Source organism: Ambystoma mexicanum, chromosome 1q (assembly GCF_040938575.1).
Source record: "Ambystoma mexicanum isolate Mex_15411 chromosome 1q, UKY_AmexF1_1, whole genome shotgun sequence".
NCBI classification, from domain to species: Eukaryota; Metazoa; Chordata; class Amphibia; order Caudata; family Ambystomatidae; genus Ambystoma; species Ambystoma mexicanum.
In genome coordinates, this window is record NC_090922.1 from 1,462,422,952 (window position 1) to 1,462,446,570 (window position 23,619).

Here is a 23,619-nt window from a genome sequence, read left to right on the forward strand (position 1 = left end):
AAGCTACTGGATGCTAAAAATGCCATGCTGGAACGAAGAGCGGACGACGCGGAAGGCAGATCCCGAAGAAATAAAACATACAGGTGCAGGGGCTTCCAGAGGGAGTGGAGGGACGAGAACCTACCAACTTTGTAAAAAAACCTAATGCTACAGGAAATAGGACGGGGAAACCTATCACGAGGCTTCGCTGTCGAGCAAGCACATCGCTCCCTTCAGAAAAAGCCCCCACCATGGTCACATCCCTCCTGGTCATAGCCAGAATTATTAATTACCCAGATCGGGAAGTGATCCTTCAGTTCTCCAGAAATGTAAGGAAGATCCAGAAGGGCAGGGCAGGGCAGGGCAGGGCAGCGCAATGATCACCATTTACCCCGACTACACATCCATGGTGCAGCAGGCGAGGAACACATTTGTGCCCATTAAAGCAAGGCTCTGCCAATTAGGACACAAGTACATGCTTATATACCCGGCACAGTTGAAGGGCCTATTTAACGGGAGGGCTCCGTTCTTCAAAACCCCCGAAGGCGACAAACATGTGGCTGGAGCATAATAACCTAGAGCCCAAGGCAGACACTGATGACCAATGGAACATGGTCTATGGTGCCCCGAGGACGATTCCAACTAGATCAATGCAGTTCTGAAAGAGTGTGAATCCCGCGCATGAGACAGGTGCCTCTCAGTGTTAACAAACAGTCATCAGAGTGCGGTTTTGCAGCTGGCTGAGCAGGACAGCACCTGAATTGAACTCATCGTACTCTCCTGCACAGAGGTGTGTAACTGGTATACCGGTTTGCTTGCCGCGGATGACATGCTGCAACTCGATGGAAGCGGCCACGGATGCCCACTGGATGAAGAATAAACAACCCCGCTCCATATGGACGACCTGGCGTGCTATGGGGAAATTAGTGCGCCCAAATGGTATACTTCCGTTGGGTATTGTTTGCACCTCCCATTTGAGGGTCTGTTCTTGTTATTTTCTATTTGCACTGTTTATGTTTCTTGACTTGCAATGCAATACTACTGGCAGGTGGGTGATAACACAGGAGGCAGATCCTGAGCCTATCTAATTACGACACAAATGATATTGGGGGTGGAAGGCTGGAAACTGCTTAATGCTTAAAGGGCACTAATTGTCTGGCCAGGACGCACCTTAAATTACTAACTTGGAATGTGCGGGGACTGGGTACTACATACGCAGGAAAAAGGTGAAATCTTACTTGCACCGGAAGAGAATAGACATAGCCCTACTCACTACCAGAAGACCAGGACAAGGTAGTTCACCACAGGGGCAAGGGGGCTGGGCTATGGAGTCCCATACTCTAAATTTGGTAGAGGGGTGTTCATATGGCTGGACAGGAGCCTGCCCTTCCAGGTATTACAGCTAGACAAGGACAGAGAGGGCCGCTTCTTGATCCTAAGGAGATATTTGGGCAAGAGAGAAATTTGCATTGTGAACTATTTCCCATATCATTAGATTCTGGCATATAACCGAACACAATGTAATTTAATTATCTGCATGCGGGATTTCTTCTTTGTGTAGTGTGGTGTGGTGACTAACTGCGTTTGAGATATCACACTAGATAGCTGAGGCACTTTCATTGGTCCGACTTCTGAGGCTCTCCAGCGACCAAAGAGCCTTTCTTGATCAACCTATTACAATGGAAGATATTGGTGAGGCGATTGCCTCTGTCTGCACCGGCAAAGCGCCGGGTAGTGATGGCCTTTCAGCTGAGTTTCATAAGGCAAACCACCCCACCCTGGCCCCAGTGCTGCTAAACGTCTTTGAGGAGGCATATGACTCTGGTATGCTTCCGGCCACCTCGCGCGAAACGCTGATTATACCCATTCCAAAACCTGGGAAACCCACTCAGTGGTGTGACTCTTATCGCCCCTAGCCATGCTTAACTATGATATGAAAATACTCACGGCCATACTGGCCATTCGCCTACGGAAATCTATTCACTCTCTGATGCATGTTGACCAAACCGCGTTTGCAACTGACCTTAACACCACCCTTAATCTTCGCTGCCTACAGCATATTATTGACGTCACCAATTCCCACAGCGATCACTGCCTGGTGGCATCTTTAGATGCTGTCAAGGCTTATGACTCTGTGTACTGGGTGTGGATTGTTGCTGCATTACTGGGGTTCGGAGAAAACTTCATACGATGGGTGATGCTGCTGTACACCTCCCCAACAGCAAGAGTTAAGTTGGACAAGCAAATTTCAGAACCTTGGAACATACAGAGGGGGGGGGGGGGAACACGCCAGGGGTGCCCACTCTCAACCATGCTTTAAACACTACAACTAGAGCCAATAGCGGTATACTTAAGTCAAGAGTATTTGGATGCGGGCATTAACATGTGTGGGAAGCCACACCTCATATCGTTATATGCAGATGATGTTCTGTTACTTATGCGAGCCACAACAGCCCATTGTACTCAAAGTCCTTGATAGCTTTGCGGCACTGTCTGGAATCTCGTTTAGTAAAGAGAAATCTTGTCTCTTCCCTCTGGCGGGGCTGTGCAAGAGAGATGGGGAGGCCCCCCCTGCCTGATCTTGGGGTGCACTGGGAGACGCATTCCGTTAAGTGCCTGGGGATCTGGATAACGCACACACCCATGAACACACATACACACAACACACTCAAGGTTGCAGAAGGTGTGAAGAAGTCAATGAAGTTCTGGTCCCGCCTACCGCTCTGTCTTATGGGTAGGGTAGCAGTAGCCAAAATGATAGTCCTTTCCAGATATTTGTACTGTTTCACAAACGTCCCCTATTACATACTACATGCATTTTGCCGCTCTCTAGACAGACTAAAAGGCGTAGGCTAGCACTTACCACATTGTGACTTCTCTACAAAGATGGTGGGGTGCATCTGCTCAAGCTCTACTACTTGGCTGTGCAGCCTAGCTTTGTTGCTAAGTGGCTGTCAGATGAGCACATATCCGAGACTAGTGAGACCTGTTCACCTCAAAGAGATATTGTGGCTCCCAGATAACCGCATTAACCACCAACCCCCGATTGTGAACTTAGGCAAACAGATCTGGGGCAAACCCGTAAACTACTCGACTCACGACATCCCTTCTCATCGAACGTTCCATTGATGGCCGATTTTTGGACACGGGCAAAGAGTTAGGTGCTGCAAGGTATTGGGAAACACTGGGTGCATACATCTGGGGTGACATGTATGAGAATGTTAAGTACAGGGACTTGGACAGCCTGACGCGACAGGACGGCCTTCCTGAGGGCCAACTTTTTAGATACATGGGGTAATGAAGGTTGCTAGAACCAACTGGGAAGAATAACCCGCTGAACAATAGGGGGGCACTTTCCTAGCCCTAATGTATGCGTAGGGTGATGGCTGGAAGCCTGTTTCTAGACTGTATAAATGTCTGCTGGATAAGACCAGTGTCCGAGACACTAAGCTAAGGTCACGTTGGGAGACAGATGTTGGCTCCGACATCACCGATAATGGGACCTGGCCTTAGCTTTCACAAAGAACGTATCCCACAAGGCACAATTTCGACTACCCCAAGCCCAGGAAGATGCTGACCTAAATACACATGCTGTGGAAATGTAATACAGCACACGTCCTCTGGTCACACGTCAGGAGTTGTTCGATATCAATAGACTCCGCTTGAATGTTTATTAGGCATTGATCCCAGACTTAGCAAATACAACACAAGTTACTAAATGTATGGACCTTGTTTGTATACTTGCTAAACGGCGCCTGGCCCATGGCGTGGAAAACAAAACAAGGACAATACGTAACATGGCGTAGAGACTTTGAGACCTGGTCCAAAGCACCTCCCGCCCCCCACCAAGTCAGAATGTGATTACTCTTGCTATCCAATCGAACTGCCTAATCCCAGCTGTCTGATCTGGACCATTGCCATGTGGTTTATGAAAGGCAAGCAAGCCTTTGTTATCTGTTTAATATTTGTTATTTAACCACCGTTAACTGTGGCATTTGCTTGCTAAAACCACATTGGCATTCCTTCACTGTAACATTGTAATCTGTATGCTTAATATGTGCCTTGTGGGCTGTTAGCATTACAAATCTATCAATAAAACATTTTAAAATAAATGAATAATTAAAACATTTTTCTGAAGATAAATGTTCTGAAGGCACATCATAATGACAATGATCTGCAATGTACCTCAACAACCCAGATATCAGTTAAAACGCAATATGTAAACTGTCATTCTATGTGAATTCTCTAAACAAAGAACGATTGCTCTGCCCTTGCCTTTTAGGATTAGACATGTGTAGGTGTTTTCTGCTGTAGCAGTATCCTTACCCAATTCTATAATGGCCATTATAGCCTATCAAAACAGTTTCTATCCCTGCCCCCCCTCCCTGTCTTTCTCCTTTTCAGCCACAATCTCGTCATTTATTTCCCCAGTCACTATCACCGCAAATTACTTGTGTATAAACCTGTCTTATTGATTCTTATTTGAAAATCCAATAAAAAGTGTGGTTAAGAAGACAACATTTTGTGCTCATCATTGAGGGTGCTGTGCAGTAACAGGAATACTAAGTATGTTGCTTGGACAATCAGAAGCCTAGAAACGGAATGCTGGTTGATCCTATGCTAGTCGTAAACTACCCCTGGGATATGGTCTATCAAAACAACAAATCCAGAGGTTTTTGGTTGGCCGTTGACTTTTTGGTTGACCCCGACAAGTATAGCCTTAATTATGGTCCTAGATACTTTCTGAAGCTGAATTTCTTAACTGCAACCTTAAGCAACAGCAGTACCATCTACACAATATAGTTATTTTTCATAATGGCTCGGTTTTCACTTTGATATAAACGCAATTGTTTCCATTCATTCTTACTTCAATTTCATAAAATAAATGTTTGACTGTCCAAAATATTATCCTCCTCCCTCTCATAACTTTAGCAAGAGTTCAATAAGTTCCCAATATTTCTACCAGTTCATTTGGTTCTATGCGATTGTACTGCATTTTAAAGACCGATCACAAAGGACTGTGTTTTTAGCCTTTTTTGTGCCGGTCTCAAAATGCGGCAAAATCACATCTAACCCCCCTACCCCCAGCCCCCAAGGTGATCCTTTTCCCACCCCCACCATCTCTCGCTGGTTCTTATGTAAAATCGGGGGTGGGAGGGGACCCCCTTCCCAGCATAAAACACACCATACATACACGCACTCACACAAAGAGACAGACACACACACACACACACACACACACACACTTACCTGACTCGCTGGCGATGTCTCTTCTGTGTCTCGTCATGCCCGTCAGCCTGTCAGCCCCTGCGTGCACTGGTGTGTGACAGAGGCTGACAGTACAATCTCGAAAGACCGCTCAGAGTGGTCTGCGAGCTGTTTTTCTAAATAGTCATTTCTTTCATCGATTTTCATAAATGGATTAAATCACTTAGTACCGCACCCCTGCATCAAGGTAAGGAATTTTTGGTGACAATCTAGGCAGTGAGGGATACAAAGAGGGGAAGGGGGCTTTAACCTCCTAGAAAATGGGTAAGAATGAGAATGAATTGCTTACTTATATGGGGTCACAGGCATTCATTGTACATAGATGGGTTCAACTACATCCCATACAGTCCAAAAACTGATAAGACACAAATGAGCACATATTGTCATACCTAAGCTTCTGTACAGCATCCTCATCCTGCTCCACGGGCCTCGGCTTTGCTCCCAGGCGCAGAGAGTAGGTCAAATCCACCACCTGCTCCCAGCTGTGAAGGCAAAGGAAAGCATGTGGTCACATACATAAAATAAAAGCATCTCATGAGAGCCTGGCACATGCGGAAAGAACAGAAGGGGATCAGTATGGTGAATCCCTTCCCGATTACAATTAGGAGTCCGAATGAGCAAAGCTTTCTGGGTTGTGCAAGGAACTAGTAGGATGCTGATTTCCTGGGAACTAAAGCTCATTAGAAAATCCGAACAAAACTGCAGGAGATCAATTAAAAGCTGGTCTGACCATCGGGAAGACCATCATCCATCTCATTAATTCAATGAGTTATCTGAAAGATACACAAATGACAGGGTTCAAAATTGCCAGGAGCTGAGAGCCATTTAGCTCCTGGTTACAGCCAAGGAGAGCCTGATCAGCTTGAAACCAACAGCTACCAGGAGTAGCGCTTCACTCCCCAGGCAAGAGGTGCCGTACAAACATAGCTATGTGATATTAACTGTGTAGATTTTGGAATATGTTTAAAAGGTGAATAAAGAACACACTGAAGGGACATTTAAAGGATATTGTATAATATTTAATAGACAAAAAGTTAGATTAAGCATCTTGCACATGCGTTAGAATTGGTGCACAATATGTACTGGGTCCTGGTTCTCTAGAGGTAGCTCCTGCCTAAAGGGTGATGCCAGATACCCAGGAGCTGCGTTTTGCTCCTGGTCAACGAATCCTAATTTAGATCCCTGAATGATGTCCTTAGCCAGCATGGAGAAAATGCATGTGAAAGCTTGTTATGCTGAAAGATGCAATAGATAAAACCAACAAGGATCACACATCCCTCCAATAGCCTATATACATTTACACGGCCTTCATGATTTCCTATTGCTTTTATGCAATACTAGCCCTCCTGATAACCTAAAAACATATGTATGAAATGGGATCCAACTCTAGATACGGTCGGAGTTTGTGAGGATGTAGCCACTTACATGCACAGGAAAACGCAAACAAAACACACTTCATTATCCACACAGAAAAACAATAGTGCAATGGGTGGTGGATGCTGCATACATTAAAAGGGGAAATTACTTACTGTAATGCTTTCTATGGATTCTTCTCCCGCAGATTTGTCATCAGATAGATATCCATTCCAGCGTCAGCTGCTCAGAAACATTTCGACATGGGGGTGTAGTGCAACTTGACTCAGCCGTCCATCCGTCTTGCCTCAATGCCTCAGTCATTGGCTATGGATGTGACGTCCATTTCACACCTTTCACTCCTCCTTCCCACCATCCCCCACCCCCACACCCCCAAGCCCAGCCACTGCAGAGGAAAACTAAACAATACAGCCAAACAGCCAGAACTGAAAAGAAAAAAGAAAAGCCAAGAGTTTTTTTTTTTTTGCAAGGAAAAAGGGACCGTAGAAGAAATGAGGCACCCAACCAGAAGAGGATGGTAGTCCTCGAAAAAGGAGCTCAGCTCTTCCTCCCAAAAGAGAAGTAGCCACTGACTGCAGGCACTTTCATAGAAGGGATGGATGGGAGGGTGATGAGGAATTTGCTGGAGAAGAATCCACAGAAAGAACATTACTCCTTTAATGGATTGCCTTTCTCCTGCAGATTCCTCATCAGATAGACTCCCCAAGCAGTAAACGTGAATGAGGTGGGGTGAAAGTCCCTTAGAGGAGGACATTTTGCAAAACCGCTCTCCCAAATTGAGCATCCACTCCATGGGCCACATCCAGGCTGTAGTGTTTGGTAAAAGTATGCAGCGAAGACCAGGTTACCATTTGGCAAATACCCCTAACCGGTACTCCCCTTTGCAGGGCCGGTGAGTTAGCCACCCCTATAGTGATGCCCACAGGCAGTTCCTCCCCCACATTGTGGTAGCATTCGGAAACGCAAAGCGTGATCCACCGCGAGATGGTCTGCTTAGAAACAGCCAAACCCTTCTTAACCAGGGCGAAGGACACAAACAACGGATCCACCTTCCTGAACTCTGCCATTCTGGCAATGTAAAAGCTCAGTGCCCTTTTCGGTTCCAGTCTGTGGAACTGGTCCTCCTCCTTGGAGGGGTGTGTAGGAGAGTAAAAGACAGGAAGATCAATGGCCTGGGACTGGTGAAATTATGGTACTACCTTGGTCGCACCTTCAGGGAAACGTTTTACCCCCCTCAAAAATGAAGAAAAGACGGTTTGCAAGACAAGGCTTACAGCTGGCTGACCCGTCTGGCCAACATGAGAGCCACTAAGAAAAAGGTCTTCAAGGTGAGTAAATGTAAAGAACATGAAGTCGCCTTAAGGAAGGTGAGAACCAAATGAAGGTCCCAGTCTGGAACAGCAAAGGGAATAGGCAGAAACAGATTTAAAAAGACTCATCAGGAACTGGGCCATAAGCGGTTTCATAAAGAAAGACCCTTTATCTGGAGACCTTTTGCACATAGACACAGCTGCCAAGAATCATTTGACTGTGGTGACCTGAAGGTCTGAAGAGGCCAGTGACATTAACTCCATCACCGTAGGGTCAATCTTGCGTTCTTTACACCATGCCTCAAATCTTCTCCCCCTGCATGCATGCAGCAATCTGGTTGACGGTCTGCCTGTAGCCAGCAGCACCTCAAGTACATCCTCTCAAGAGCCACGCATGTAGGTTGAGGTATTCCAGATTCGGATGGAGCACCCGACCTACCGACTGGGATAGGAGATCCGGATGACGAGGCAGAGGTGGGCAGATAGTCAAGTCCAGAAGCTCGTTGAATCATGTTCCCCACGCCCAATCGAGTGCGGTCAAGATCAGGGCTGCTCGACCATCTCACGGTACAGAATCTATCCAATTCCATATGAAAGACGCACTCCTGCCAACCAAGAATGAACATGTGTAAGAAGTTCTACTTCCATTTAACCTCCCATGGCCATTTGACACTGTCGACCCCTAAATCCTAATCAGAGACTTGAGCAATAGTTTGACAGCGAACACAAGGTTCGGAAACAGATCACATCCTATCTTCAGGACCGAGTGCTACCATAACATCTGTCCTTTTCCACTCTCAACCCTTCAGTTTTAGATATGGTGTCCCTCAAAGCTCAGTCACAACCCCATTAATGTTCAACTGTTGTGTGAAATCGCTGATATAGATGCTGGAATCTTTCTATAATATATTCCAGATCTACGGGGACGATGCACCAATTGCCCCCAAAATGCTTATTCTTACTGAAAATGCTCATCATGGACTTTATGGGAATGAATAACTGAAAAGCATATCTAAATGAACAAGTCTAAAACTGACTTAATTTTCATCAGATGTAATGACCAGGCTGCACTCCCCTTCAGATGACATCTGACCTCAACTTAACGAGGAGGAGGAGGTAGTATGGAGGTAGTATGGATGGGTAGTGAGGTGCAAGAAGGTCAACATCAATGTATTTGAAAGACATAAGGGTAAAGTAGGCTGGGAGTGGATGGGATGGGATGGACTTGTTCCTTTGTTCCGCTGACTGCACTGCCTTCGATGACTACACGAGAGGAATGAGGGAACGTAGTTGAGTCATGTGGAAGGCTGCAAAGGGGCCATGGCATTATGGGAATCCATGTCTCAGTGAAAGGTGGATGCTGGGAGTCTAGTTATCTACCAGGTAGTGACAAAGAATAACCGATTGACATGGGGCTGTGAATCATTAACGATGGGTTAAACTGATCTGTACCCTCCACCAATCTCACGGCTCAGTCACCACCACCAGCACCATCATCATCATCATCATCATCATCATCATCATAGATTTTGGGCTGCACTTACTCCAGAGCTCTTTTGATCATGCACATTGCTAGGTTGTCTTGAAATGATGTACCTATTTTTTGTTTGCACAGGTCTTGATCTTTGACTTCTGGTCTGCTCTTCTTGCCTCACCGTTAACTGTACTCTTACATAGTTTGAATGCCTGAAGAACTATGAATGACCTTTGTCTGTACCCCTCCTCTTATCATTGCCTTCTTGCATTTCCTCTTCAAGCAACATTAAGCATTCTTCGTATTGAAGCTGGGGCGTTATAAATCAAAAATAGATAGAACACTAACATTCCCAGCAGAGAGACTTTCACATGAGGATTCTTCCTACATTCTTTCACTTTGGGACACTATACTAAAGTTCCCAGAAAACACTTGACATGTATTTATATTTCTCTGAATACCCATCAGTGGGTTATCCTGTTAATTCCTTGTGGCTCCCAGTCAAGTTTTGAAAGGCTAACTTTTGCAGTCAGGTAAAAGATTCTGCACTGTGCTTGCCCCTCCATGCTACTGTTCCTGCAGATTCTTCCTTACCAGCTCACCGGTAGCTTCCTGGAGACACACACTGAATGCGGTCCTCTGCAACCTCTCTGTAGTGTCCGGTACCTGCAACCAGCATCGCCCGACACATTGTGGTTTGAGTTGCCAGCGGCTTCTTTACTGGTCACTCTTGCCTCAAAATGGCTTGCTGCTCCTTGACTGCCTCTCTCAGTGCTCTTGGCTCGCCAAGCTCTTTCTCGGCTTACTTTTAGTCTTTTATTCTGCCTCTTCCATGCCTCACTCCATCTACTTTGACATAGAAAGCAGGCAACTGTAGTCTTCCACTTTCAACATTTTATTTTAAAGGAATTATGATTCTAGTTAGGCACTTGTCACACCACAGAAGAAGCATGTGAATAAAATATGCAGCAGCTTGGATGGACATTCCCTGAATGGTCTGTAAAGCATATGCTTAGACACGCAATGTACATGTATTTCCAACCATTCCAATTACACTGCAGAGGAATTCTAGGTTGAAGACAGTTAAACCTGCACTGCAACGGCTGGAAGAATAGGCCACCGACATCAGCATAGTGGAGGAGAGGGCGTACTCTCATGTTGACATAAGGATGAGAAACAGTTGGAAACAGTGTTCTTGATCTTAAGCGCCACCTGGTTTGGACATAATCTATTGGGAAAGAGTGTGGTTGAAGAACAAGATGATATTCACAGATCGATACACATCTGCAGCGTTTTGGTCAAGCCCTGCCTTCACATGCGGGAGGCTTTGCATGTTAGTTCCTTTCCTCCAATGAAAGCTCCTTGGAAGCAAGGCTGCTTACCCGACAGGAGAAGCCACCTCACTTGGATAGAGGGGAAAAGGGTAATGCTGCAATTCCCTTCCGTGCAACCATTTCATGTGTGGGATGAGCATTTTACATCTCATATGGCAGAAAAAGCCATTAGAAGCCCTTTTTGGCGAGTCATAGTTTGCCTGGTCATGCACTTGCGCGTTCTTAATGTGACTGGGCCTAGTAAGATCTTTGTTTTGTTTTCCTCTGATCCCCTCCCTTGCCTTGTCGCTCTCTGAAACACTTGTGTACGAGCGCGATAGAAATAAAATATCAATATCAATTGTCATAAAACCCACCATCTGGTTCTCGTGGCCTTCAATAAGGAATCCTTTCTTGCCCACTCCTGTGACTTGGACTCTGATCTACCCATCATACCAACATCATCACAGTTCTGTTCCCCTCGTCGGATGCTCTCCTCTGCCCTAACCAAAAGGCCATGCTCCTATCACCATCTCCCCCAACCAACACTCAGGGATATCCCTCTGGTGAACAGACCACTTCAAGTCAAACGGCAATACAAGGTGTTACAGATGTAAACTAAAAGAAACCATCATGCATAATCATTGAACAGTTTTGATGGCAGAACACTGAGCCTCATTACAAGTATGGTAGTGCGGGAAAAAACAGCGGTAATGCTGTGGTAACTCTGTTACCACTGTATTTTCGCCCCATGACCGCCCCACTCTACTCCACTCTACATACAAGGGGTGTATCTGTCACTTCTACTCCCTAAAAATAGGCAAATACTCCCCAAAAATAAAAATAGGGAGTAAAAATACTCCCTACAAAAAACAGGAAACACATACGAGGAGCTTGTGCCCCTGCTTTCACCCACACCGCTCCCTGTATATGTTTGGACCAGTAGAACACATCATGTAAGAACGAAACAGCTATTATTACTGCCTGATCTGAAGAAAATATATTTTACTGTCTTTCAAAATACTCTTATTGGGACCAGGACCTACTTTGTTACTGCATAAGAATTAATTTTACTTCCAACTTAAAAACAATGAGTATAATACTCCTGCTTCAAAATCGTATCTGGAGCACTGACTGTACTACAACCTTGGTGGTGAGGTGGAGGAAAATACTCTAGCAAACGGCTGGAGGTAATTGTTCTGAAATACCCATGACTGACACGGCCATCCCACCACTTGTAATCCAGCGGTAATTCAACTGACCAAGTGCCGGTAATGGTAATTCCATTTGGTGGTATTTGGATGAATTTACCACTGGAATACTGCCAAACTTATAATGAGGCCCATTGTGTGGTTTATGAACAAATAAACAGTTTTAGCAACAAATATGTTGTGAATCAGAAATATATATGAGAATTATACAGAAGACCTCAGGATCAGAACATTAAGGCACTTTTTTACATCAATCTATAATGCAGTCTATTCATTACACCCAATGCGCCCCAGATCAATCCCTTGAATATTCACATGATCCAAGCCCGCCTCAACCATCACGGAAACAAAGTCGATTTGCACTCTTGTCCTCAACAGGGTGGCTACTGCTCATTATGCAGCTACTTCTTCATGGACCCTGCTTCCTTGTCATAGCAGTGATACGCTGGAATGAACTACGGGCAGCGCTAAGAGCTGAGCAATCATACTGTACCTTCCTTAAACAGCTGAAAACCTGGCTTTTAACACAAGGACCTATATAAACCTCAGCCCTTGAACACTCCTACCTACCTATGACCTACTAATGTACACACAATGCCTTAACTCTATACTACTAACGTAACTAGCACCTTGATCCCCCAGGAGCTTAGAGCGCAGCTATGTATGTAAAAATAAATAAATACTGAACTGTGCACAGCTCGCTTATTGCTCCACCACCTTCTCCCATTGCTCAGAGCTGGAATGGCTCTACATACTGGACTGTTCCTTCTTGAAATTACCTTTTCTCCTCTTCAAAGCCATTCATGGCCACCACCACCTGATCAAGTCGGCTCCACTTCCCTGTACTTCTAAACTTTTACTCTGCAATTCCCAAGCCCTTCTCAACCTCTCAATTCCTCACTCACCCTGCGCTCTCTCCAACTTTTGTTCCTTCACAGTCCTTGACCGCTACTACCAGAAATCCCTAATCACAGAGACCAAGAACATGACTGAGTTTCAGGCCTTTGAGTATCTCCTCTCTGGAGGTAGAGGGCCCCCGCCCACATTCACAGAGTTGTGAATTATCCCTGCTACATCACACATCTGTACATATGAATACAGTGTATATGGGATACATTACGGACCGTAATCGTATTACTTTCTTTTTTAAAAAAAATATATTTATTATGTTTCCATCAAAATACATATCCGTCACATATGTTCCAGTAAAAATGAAGAATTATAACTAACAATATCTTATGTCTCTATAACTATAATACTATATATCTAAGTCTACAATCATACCAGACCTTACAATTTAAAATAACTGCACATTATAGTTTCTATGTGAAAAAGAGAAGATACAACATTCCACACATACACACAAGACAACACATGAGCATGATCGTAATCGTATTTCTGATGCTTGTATCTGCTTAGATTCCCATGCTGTGCATAGGCCAACATCTAGTGGAAGCTGCAAAGTATTAAAATTGTTGTTTTCGAAACTCGAAATGGGACGTCGACAGGGCGTGCCAATCATACTATCCCTAGTGTGACATCCACTGTACCCATGGTCCGTCACGCGTCTATGTTGCTCAGATTGTTTTGTTTCATACATGAGGTAGCATGAAGTGTAGCGTGAGTACAGGTGTATTCAAGCAGATCTGTTTCAGAGAAGCTCATATAAACATCCATGCACCTTCTCTCCAAAGGGAAGAGCACCTTCTCTCCAAGGGGAGGAAGGGTGGGAGCATGTGAATCTAAGCAGATACAAGCATCAGAAATATGATTACGGTGAGTAATGCATCCCTTCTGAGGCTTGTGGAATCCGATTAGCTCTCATGCTGTGCATATATTAGCGAGGAGTGTTAGGAGAAGGTGGTGGGTTGTGAGAAGGTCAAGCAGCAAATATATGTTTCAGAACCACTTGTCCCACAGATGTGTATCTGCTTTGGAATGAGAGTCAATGCAGAAGTGCTGAATGAAGGTATGTACTGAGCTCCATGTAGCTGTTTTGCAAATGGGGTCTAGCAGGACATTTGCAATAAAGGCCAAAGTAGCTCCCGTACCCCTTGTGGAGTGAGCTCTTGGTGCGAAAGGCAGAGTTTTACTTCATAATGAGTTACAAAGCTGTATGCATCTGACTATCCACCTAGAGATGGCTATAGGTTCTTGGAAATGCTAACCAGAAACCAGCTGCTGCCAACCGGCGCCCCCTTTAATGCACTCCTAAGGGGTAAATACTTGGAAATGCTGTCTCCATCTCTGCCTGGTGCTACGGAGACTAACAGTTGGTCTGTTTTCTTAAGCTGTTTGGTCTTGTTTACATAGTAAAGACCTGCCCTCCTTAAATATAGTGTATAGAGTTTTTTCTCAGCTGAGCTAGTTGGATTCTGGAAGAAGGCCGGTAGCTCAATGGATTGGTTCACGTGAAATTTGGAGATTAATTTTGGTGAAAACCTAGGGTGGGTACGTAAAATCAATTTGTCCTTGTGTATGACAAAGAAAGCGCCCTGCACCAACAATGTTGCAGTTCACTCACTCTTATTGAAGTAATAGCCACTAAGAAGGCAGTCTTGTATGTCAGGTGTTTAAGACTTGACTTATACATAGGCTCAAAGGTGGGGTCCCATGAGCTTTAAGAGTACTAGATTGAGATCCCAGCCTGGCGGTGGCTTTGAAATTGCAGGCTGGAGTCTCTTTACTCCCTCCATGAATGCTTTAATGACTGGAACCTTGCACCACAATACCTAACTCTGAAGAGTTGTAAGCTGACAAAGCCTTCAGGTGGACCTTAGTAGAGTTGAATACTAATCCGGAGTCCAAGTGGAGCATATAATTAAGAATGTGGGATGGAGTACATTCTATGGGGTTTATTTGTTTAGAGTGGCACCAAAAGACAAATCTCCTCCACTTGTCAAAATAACAGCGTCTGGTGTTTGGTGTACGTGCCTCCTTGAGGATATCCATACACCGTTGTGGTAAATTTAAATGTCCAAACTCTATGATCTCAGGAGCCATGCTGCCACGTTCATTGAGCGAGGTTCAGGGTAAACTGTTATTCCCCTATGGTGGTTCAGTAGGTTGGACAGGCACGGGAATATGATGGGATCGCACAGCGCCAGCTTGCGCAGATGTGGATACCATGGTTGTCTCACCCACATGACAGCAACTAGGAAGAGCGTCATCCGTTCTCTGTGAATCTTGTTCACCACCCTGCTCATTAGAGGAGTTGGGGGGTAAAAGCGTAAGCAAATTTCCCATTGCTCGTTTTCTCCTGTAGCAAACAAGTCTAGCATGGGGTAACCCCACTGCAAAAAGATGTGGTCTATGACATTGGAGTCTAGTCGTGTCTTCTAGTAGGGGGTCTCTGCGCAGAGAGTCTGCTAGAGTGTTGAGTACACCTGGAACATGTTGAGAAGATAGGAACACCCCACCCCCGTCTGAGTGCCCATTTCCATATTTTCTGTGCTAGCTTGGACAGATTTGGAAAGTGGGTGCCCCCTGCTTGTTGATGTAGAACATCGCAGTGTTGCGGTCGGTTAGGATCTGTACCAACTGATTGGTCAGCTGAGCTTCGAATGCTTGAAGCGCTTTGAATACTGCCAGAAGTTCCAGCAGGTTGGTGTGGTTTTGTGCTGTGATGTGGGTCCACAGCCCATGTGCTGTGTTGTGAAGGTGATGTGCCCGCCGCCTGCACAGTGATGCGTCTGTCATAACGATCGCTTGCACTGCCGGATCGTGGAAGGGTTTTCCCTTTAACAGGTTTTCCTTTGTCAACCAGCGCAGATCTTCTACTAGTGTTGGCGAAATGACCACTAGATCGTCCCACCGACCGCTTGCCTGAGACCATTGGTTCGCCAACCACTCCTGCATGGGCCGTATGCACAAACGTGCGTTTGGGACCAGGTAAATGGACAATGTCATTATGCCTAGTAAACGCATTGCTTTGCGTACGCTTATCTGGCAACCGGCTTGATACAAAGTTATTTGACGTAGCATGTTATGAACTCTTTCCATTGATGGAAAGACCATTCATGCTTCTGTGTTTAAGACAGCGCCTAGGAACTGTTTTGTTGTGCTTGGCACTAGGCTTGATTTATTCTCGTTTACTGAGCAGCCCAATTGGAAGAGAAGGTTTATGGTTCTTTGCGTGTTTTGCCTGCAAAGTAGGGGTAACTCCCCTGTAATCAGCCAGTCGTCCAGGTAGGGGTACACTGGGATTGCCTCCCTAAACAGGTTCGCTGCCACCACAGCCAGTACCTTGGTGAATACCCTTGGAGCAGACGATATCCCGAAGGGCAGCACCTTGAATTGGTAACGCTGGTTTGTTATTTTGAACCGCAAGAGTTTTATGTGCGCTGGGAACATTGAAATATGAAAATAGGCATCTTCCATATCCAGTGTTGCCATGTAGTCTCCCACTTTAGCAGAGGGATTACTTCTTGTAGCGTTGTCATGCAGAATTTATGTGGCTTTACATAAGTGTTTGCAGGGTGTAAGTCTAATACTGGGCACATAGTTTGATCTTTCTTTGGCACAAGGAAGTAAGTAGAATAAATACCCTTGTTTACCTCGTTCGCTGGTACGATCTCTATGGCGTCCTTGAGGAACAGCGCTGCAACCTCCTCGAGAAGGATGAGTAGTTGTTCTTTTCTGGTTGATGGTTAGCATGAGGGATGGTTGCCAGGTCGTTGGACTAGCTCCAAGCAATAACCTCCTGCTACAGTCGATAGCACCTACTGGTCCGTGGTGATTCGCTCCCATGTGTGAGTGAAGTGTGAGAGGCATGGGAGGGGGCCTGAAACGGTTTGTCATTGTCTAGGAGGTGTAGCTCCACCTCTGGATGTGGAGGACCTCCCCCAGCCATGAGATCGGTGCTGGCCTCACTAGAATTCCTGTGAGGCTTGTCCCTGGTCGTTACCCCAGCATGAGCCTGGACCTTGTCCGTAACCTGAACCACTTTGTGAGCTTTCACCATGAAATCAACGAAAATGGCTTCCGCCTCTTTGGCCCGGTGGCTTATTTGTTAGCTGCCTTAGGGATTTTAAAGGTATCATACTCCTCCTTAGCAGATTTTAATGCATCCTCTAGAGCCTTCCCAAACAGGACTGTGGGTTCCACCGGCATGTTAAGGAGTGTTGCCTGTGTTTCATGTTTGAAACAAGACTGGCATAGCCATGCATCTAATGATGGTACCTTCAGCAATGAACCTGCCCGCATTGTCTGCAGCATCTAAGTTGTTTTTAAAAATTCAGCTGGATACTGCCTTGCCATCTGCTGCTACTAGGGCCAGTTGTGATTTGAGGGGCTCAGGAGCAAAAGCTTTTAGTGTTGCCACTTTGTTTCACTTGTGGCAGTTGTAGCTTGCTAGTAGTTTTGTGTTGTTCTCAGTCCTTGTTTGGAAGGCTGCTGAAGTGGCCACCTTTCTCCCCAGAGTGTAGTGTTTTTTACTTTCCTAATTGGGGGTGCTTCAGATGATGCTAAGGGTGTTCCGGCTCTCTTTCGAGTTGTGGTTACCACAAGAGAGTCCGGCTTTAGCTGGCCACTGATATAAAGTGGGTCAGATAGTGAAGGACGACAAGAGTTTTTCAACACGTGGGTGGACTGCCCGCGTTTGGTTCGGGGTCTCCAGAGAACATTGTATCCTCCTTTGGATGGACTGAAGGATTGGAATGAATTGGGTGGCGGCTTTCCTGTCCACCAATAGATCTTCCACAAAATCTTTATCGAGCTCAGTTTCTTGGGTTTGGATTTGAAAGTGCTCAGCTGCCTTAATGAGCATGTCGTTATACAGTGACTGATTATCAACTCGTGAATCTTCCACCGGAGCATCTTGGTTAACTGGTGAGGGTAACTTGCACACATCCTCTTCTTCATCATCATAATGATCTGTTTCTTGTATGGCATCATTGTCCTCGGTGTCTGTATTTACATCATATAGATCACTATGGACTGGGCCCACTTGAGGTGAAATAGGAAGGGTGTCTGGACGTGACCTCTTAGCTGGGGGCTGGGAGGACGAAGCTTGGTAGCTGGTGGTGGTTTTGGAAATTTTGTTATGATTGGGGGTTCTTCTCAAACATGTTAGCCATACATGTCATCCTTGTCATAACCCTGTCAATATCTTCAGCAGTCCATGTGGGTGAGCTTGTTATGACTCCAGGGTGCTGAGGTGTAACCTGGCCCTGAGGTGTAGGCTGGGCCTTGTTTTTCAAGGCCTCTGTTAAGGTCCCTTCCTCCTGGGAAATAGTGTGTTTTTCCCTATGAGGTGTGCTAGATTTCTCCGTGCTACCTTGCTAGACTTCTCCCTGTGAGAGTGGCTCTTGGAGGAGTGTTTATTTGAACCTTTAGCTTTAAGGGACATGCTTTTGCACCAAGTGGGCTAAACCCGAGCTCTTGGTGCTTTTGGGCGTTTTAGACGAGGTGTGTACCATTTCGGCGGTGGAATGGGCCGAAGCCTAGACTTCCGACGATCAGCGTTTGGCAGACGGTTTGGACACATTGATTTGTCTTTTGATTTACGGGGTCTGTTGTGAGGCGATCAGGGCTTCGAGTGCTCTGAGGACAGGGATTCGGTGGACCGCCACCTTCACGGCGTGCGTGGGCGTTTAGACAACTCGATTCTTGGCCCCTGGCTATGTGTTCAGTGCTGGTAGTAGTGCGAGTGCTACTGCTGCCGGGTGTCATCCCCGTAACAGAGCCACCGGCCGGTCTATTGGGGTCGGGGGCTTGCACTTGGGACTCTAACGGTTCCCCGTCGCCTTCGCTGGCCGTAAAGACAGCGACGCTGCCATCACTGGAGGCTCCCTCCACGTCCATGGAGACCACGGCATGCATGGCGCGATGGACACAGCACTTTGTCTTCCGGTGCCAGTCTGTCTTTGGCTTGAAGAGCTTGCAGGCTTCACAATGGCCCTCGTCGTGATCCCGTACTAGACAAAGGTTGTACACCCGGTGCTTCTCTACCCAGAGGAACTTCTTATTATAACTCAGGCAAAATTTAAATTAAGTGTTTTCCATAGCTAAAGGAAATGGCAGCCAGGCGAGAAAAGAGAGTGTAAAGGGGAAAATGCATTCTCTAATGTCCACCCCCCCCCCCCCCCACTCTCCCTACTGTTAGGGCCGAAGCCGGGTGCGGCCTTCCAAAGCCAAAGGGGTCGCTGAATCAAGAATCTTGTTCGACGTTCGTTCCTCTCCACCGCTGAAGATGTAGAGAAAGAATAGAAAGAGAAACTAACTGTAATTTGACAATAGTAAATGGTGTCAGACAAACTTACCTCTGATTAAGCGTCCGGCACAATGGCAGAAAAAAACTATCTAAGGGACCTCAACACATGAAGGACCATGGGTACAAGTGGACGTCACACTAAGGATAGTATTACTGGTACGCCCTGTCGACGTCCCTTTTCGAGTTTCGAAAACACCAACTGTAAAACTCTGCAGCTTCCACTAGATGTCGGCGTATGCGCAGCATGTGATTTAAGCAGATTCCACAAGCCTCAGAAAATTAAATACAGTGCTCCCTGCAAGGCTGGCCTGTCATTCTAGGTTTTCATCTTCACCCACCACCAGATGCATGTGGCCATTGTGGGACAGGGCCTATCCCCAGGTTCTGTTAGGGGAGGGAGGGCTCCCGACCCTGAACACCCAGTCAGGTGCTGGAGTGCATGCAGGCAGGCCCCTCCCAGCCCTTCCTTACATGGAAGGACAGTGGTGTGGCGGCACCAGGGAAAGAATGACCGTGCAACCAGACCCAGAGCGGCAGATGGGGCGGTGCCATGCAGAATAGCAGTGTTTGCAGCCCAGTGAAGAAGAGGAAGGAGAGGTCCTGCTTTGCGGCACAGACACCCCCAGGGTGAACCTCCTGCAGGCAGGGATGGTGTGGCAGGAACTAGGAATTCCTTTGGCATCCTGAAGCATCTGCTGGACCCTTCATAGAGGAACACAACGAACACAACCACCAGAGAACACCTACTAGCCCAGCAGGGAACTATACAATAAAATCAGGCCTGAAGGAAGGCATAGACATTGGGGACCAACTGTTTCTTATGGGCCACTGCAAGGCCCTTCTCAGAAATGTGCCAGGACTGCATGAACAAGGGGGCGGGGCTTGCAAGCCCTTTTGAAGCCTCCCCAAGCCCTTGCTCTGTCACACCACTACAGCCAGGCAAGTCATTGGTTAGGGGCAGGGGATCAATCCTGAGAGAGGAAGGGGTAAAGGGATGCTGAGAATAGTTTAGGTGTGGATTGTAGAATGGTGAGGTCAGTAGGAAGACAGAATGGTGATGCGTAGAGATGGTTGGAGAGAGTGGTCTGCAGAGTAGTTGTGTGTGAGTTAAAGGGGTGGAAGAAGCAGAGGTAGATTTGATTGTAAGTGGAGGCAGTAGTAGTGGAGGTAATGATAGTGGGGGTAGCAGTGGGGGTAGCAGTGGGAGTGAGAAGTGGTAGCAGTTGTGGTATTAAGGAGTGGTAGTCCGAGAGAGTGGAAAGGTAGTAGGAGAAGCAAAGTGGTAGAGGTAAGAGATGCAGAGAGGTAGTAGTAGCAGGGGAAAGATGGTAGTAGTGAACAATGGTGGTATAGTGACTGAGTGAGTGTAGTGGTAAGAGCAGAGTGGTGGTTGTAGTAGTGGGGGGAGAAGGAGTGGCAAGGAGGTGAAGTAGTAGCAAGGAGAGGATAGTGGTAACAAGGGGGAGAGTAGGGTTGTAGTGGTAATGAGTGGATGAGTAGTGAAGGGTGGACATTAAAGGAGGAAAGTAAGAAACATAAAATGGTGGACTTAGGAAGGAAGAGTGTAACATCAGAGGTACAGTAGTCTGGTGGGGAGGATAACATTGTGGAACACCAGGGGAGAAAAGGGCAAGGTGAGAGGGGCGTGCTTGCCCAAGTGTCTCTAACAATGTGGAATAAGGCAGCATCCCTGAAGCTCCTCAGACAACTAAGAGGGGTTAGGAGAGGGAGAGGTATACGATCGCTAAGGAGATAGTAAGCTGATGACCGGGGAAAAACACCAATCGCAATAGTCAAAGGAAGGCAGAAAGGCATCACCGAGAGGAAGTACTAATCCCCCCGTTACAGAGGACTGGGGGAGGTAACGACCTGGGAAATCGAGAGTGAGGGTGTGGCTCTAGCGCCAACAACGCCAAGCTTGTTGGCCCTCAAAATTCCCCAGAGTTCCCACCAGTCTACCTGTTTACACAATATGAATATCCTTGAAACATCATCGGAAGCCTCCAAAGAGATTTGTGGTGGCATAGTCACGATTGATAAAGCATCCATTAACGGGAACACTCAGATAACTGCTGCTAGTCTGATGTAATCTTTCCAGTAGAAAGATTGCTTCCCTTTCTGAAACAAATACAGATGTACTGTATTAAAGAAGTGGTTATTTATGAGTGTAACAACGCTACCACCTCAAAGTGAAATGCTACTAGCATGGCAAGCCACCTCACATACAACAGGTCATATTTTGCTAGATTGAACAAGCTGCTTCATGCGCCGGAGATTACATTTACAAACAGCATTATGTAGATCCTTTCCTCTAATGAAACTGTATTGAAAGCATGGGGCATTCAATTGGGGGGAAAGAGCCTTAAATAGGGGAAAGGACCTCAGGTGCACCACCTGCAAGGTAAGCCATGTCCCGTGACCATAAAAGAGTGCAGCAATGCTGTGCTCCCTGTCTGCTCAGGTCAATCAATGGCCTCACAAACGACTTGTTATTTTCTTGGGACTATTTTGTGCAAAATGCTCTCAGTTAATACCGTTCTATTAATGTTGCTTTTCCCTTACCAGTTAATCGTACATTTCCCAAACCTGTAGTACATGCCCTTTAACCTTGTGTTTTTGTATGGACTAGTTACCAGGGTCTGGGTCCAATACATAGGATAAGGCATCCGCATGGCCATCTGGATAAAGTATTATGCTGATCCACAATGGCACTGAAAATGGGCATCAAAAGGAGTACTGTAAAGTGACAACAGTTTTCCTAGTAAGGCCCTCAAGTACTCCATCTGTAAGGATATTCAATCTACAGCCTATCCCACCAAACATCTATGCATTAACTTGCCACTTGTAGTCACACAGTTCTTTGTTGAGGGAATGGTGAATTTGGCTTGTCATATTCTAGAGACAAGCTTCCAAAAATGAATAATGATGATGATGCATCGAAGTCCGAATATATCTGTAGCCTTCTAATGACATCACAGCATCGGCAGTGTGGCACATGGGAACTAAAGAAATACTAACAGAGAAAGCACCTCCTTGCCAAGTGCTCACATTGGCACATGATATATCTGTACCTATTAACTCCCCTAGGATTGACAAAACTATTTATCCCATGAGAACACCTACATATGTTTCTCACGTGCACAGATTTATTATAGACCTTAATATTTACATACATCATTCAACTCAAAGACAAATCAGAGATCATGCACTTCTTTACCGGTTCATGACGTCAGTAGCAACACCACCCACCTGCTGACTGGCTTAAAATCCATGCCAAACAGGAGTTGCAGCTTCTCGGTCCTGTCAGGGGAGTCCACCGGCACTAGTCGGTCCCCACCCTCGCCATGCCTGCATAGGAGTATCCAGCCTTCATCCAGGTCGCAGCCACTTGCAAACTCCTCCAGTTGTTTCTGCAGGTCAAAAAACAACAAGCAACAGCAATTAAAGGGCAGGTTCAAAGTAAGCACCCAGGCACTTAATAGAGATAAAGGAATAATATACAGTTATAACTGTGTTGCAGGCACATCTACTATCGTGTACAGTGCAGCAAACACAGCCTTTTGTCGTCGACCATGAGCCCCAGGTTAGTGAAAGGAAAAGCTAAAATACAAGGCAGCCTGTCAAAGAGTAAGGAAAGTATTGACTTGCGAGGTGCTTATCGTATATCCTGAATGAAACCTGGAAGAGCTGTGCTATGCATTAGCAAATGGTCTACCTCAGGTCTTCGAGGAGACAAGGGATGCCTTTACAAGAGGCCTATTCCAAGTAGTTGACAAGCCCAAATCAAGTAATGTGATCAAAAAAGTCCAATTGCATGTTTTGATGAGCCCGGACTGCATGAAGAAATGAGCTTAAAATGGTCCAGTACATCTTTTGACCAAGACCCAAGAAAACTATTTAGCATGCCAACAAGAGCCACATAGATGGGCCAAGCAATTTGCTTTCTTTAAAAGTGTCTATGCCATGGTGAAAACAAGCCATGGGAAAGCCAAGCAAGGTGCTTACAAGAGGCCTGATTTAGATTATGGGAAAACACCAGGTGAGCCAACGGATGTGCTTACAAGGGACATATTCCGTGATGTGGATAAGCCTAGAGACAAAATGTGCTTACAATGGACTAGTACTAAGTTGTGGAAGAGGCCAGAGATAAGGAATTAATTATGAAGTGTGTTTGGTGCTCTACGGATGAGGGAGGCTACATAACTACAATACCCAGTAATTAACACAAAAACCCATGCATGCAAGCCATGCAGCACCAACACATACACATTGCATCCAAGCACACTATTGCACTCCAAAAGCATGGAAAATACCTTGACATGCCCTCATATGCACCTTCAAAATGACATGAGTCAAGTCTACACTCGCTAAACACTGTTAAAGACAAACTTTCCCACAGAATCGTGACTATCAAGACCCTAAATAGCATTCTATTTCAAAATGACACCGAAACACTGTGGGTACATTAACTTCTTTA

General features: G+C 46.0%; 1 protein-coding gene across 1 annotated transcript in view; it reads right to left on the reverse strand.

The window, feature by feature from the left end:
- The window catches only part of HECTD3 (HECT domain E3 ubiquitin protein ligase 3), a 623,726-nt gene that overhangs the window by 507,308 nt on the left and 92,799 nt on the right, over positions 1 to 23,619 (reverse strand). Inside the window, exons 2-3 of the mRNA XM_069642356.1 lie at positions 22,392 to 22,552; positions 5,637 to 5,729 (exon numbers count right to left, since the gene is read on the reverse strand). Coding sequence (XP_069498457.1) covers positions 5,637 to 5,729; positions 22,392 to 22,552 — 254 coding nt within the window. The remainder of the gene's footprint in view (positions 1 to 5,636; positions 5,730 to 22,391; positions 22,553 to 23,619) is intronic.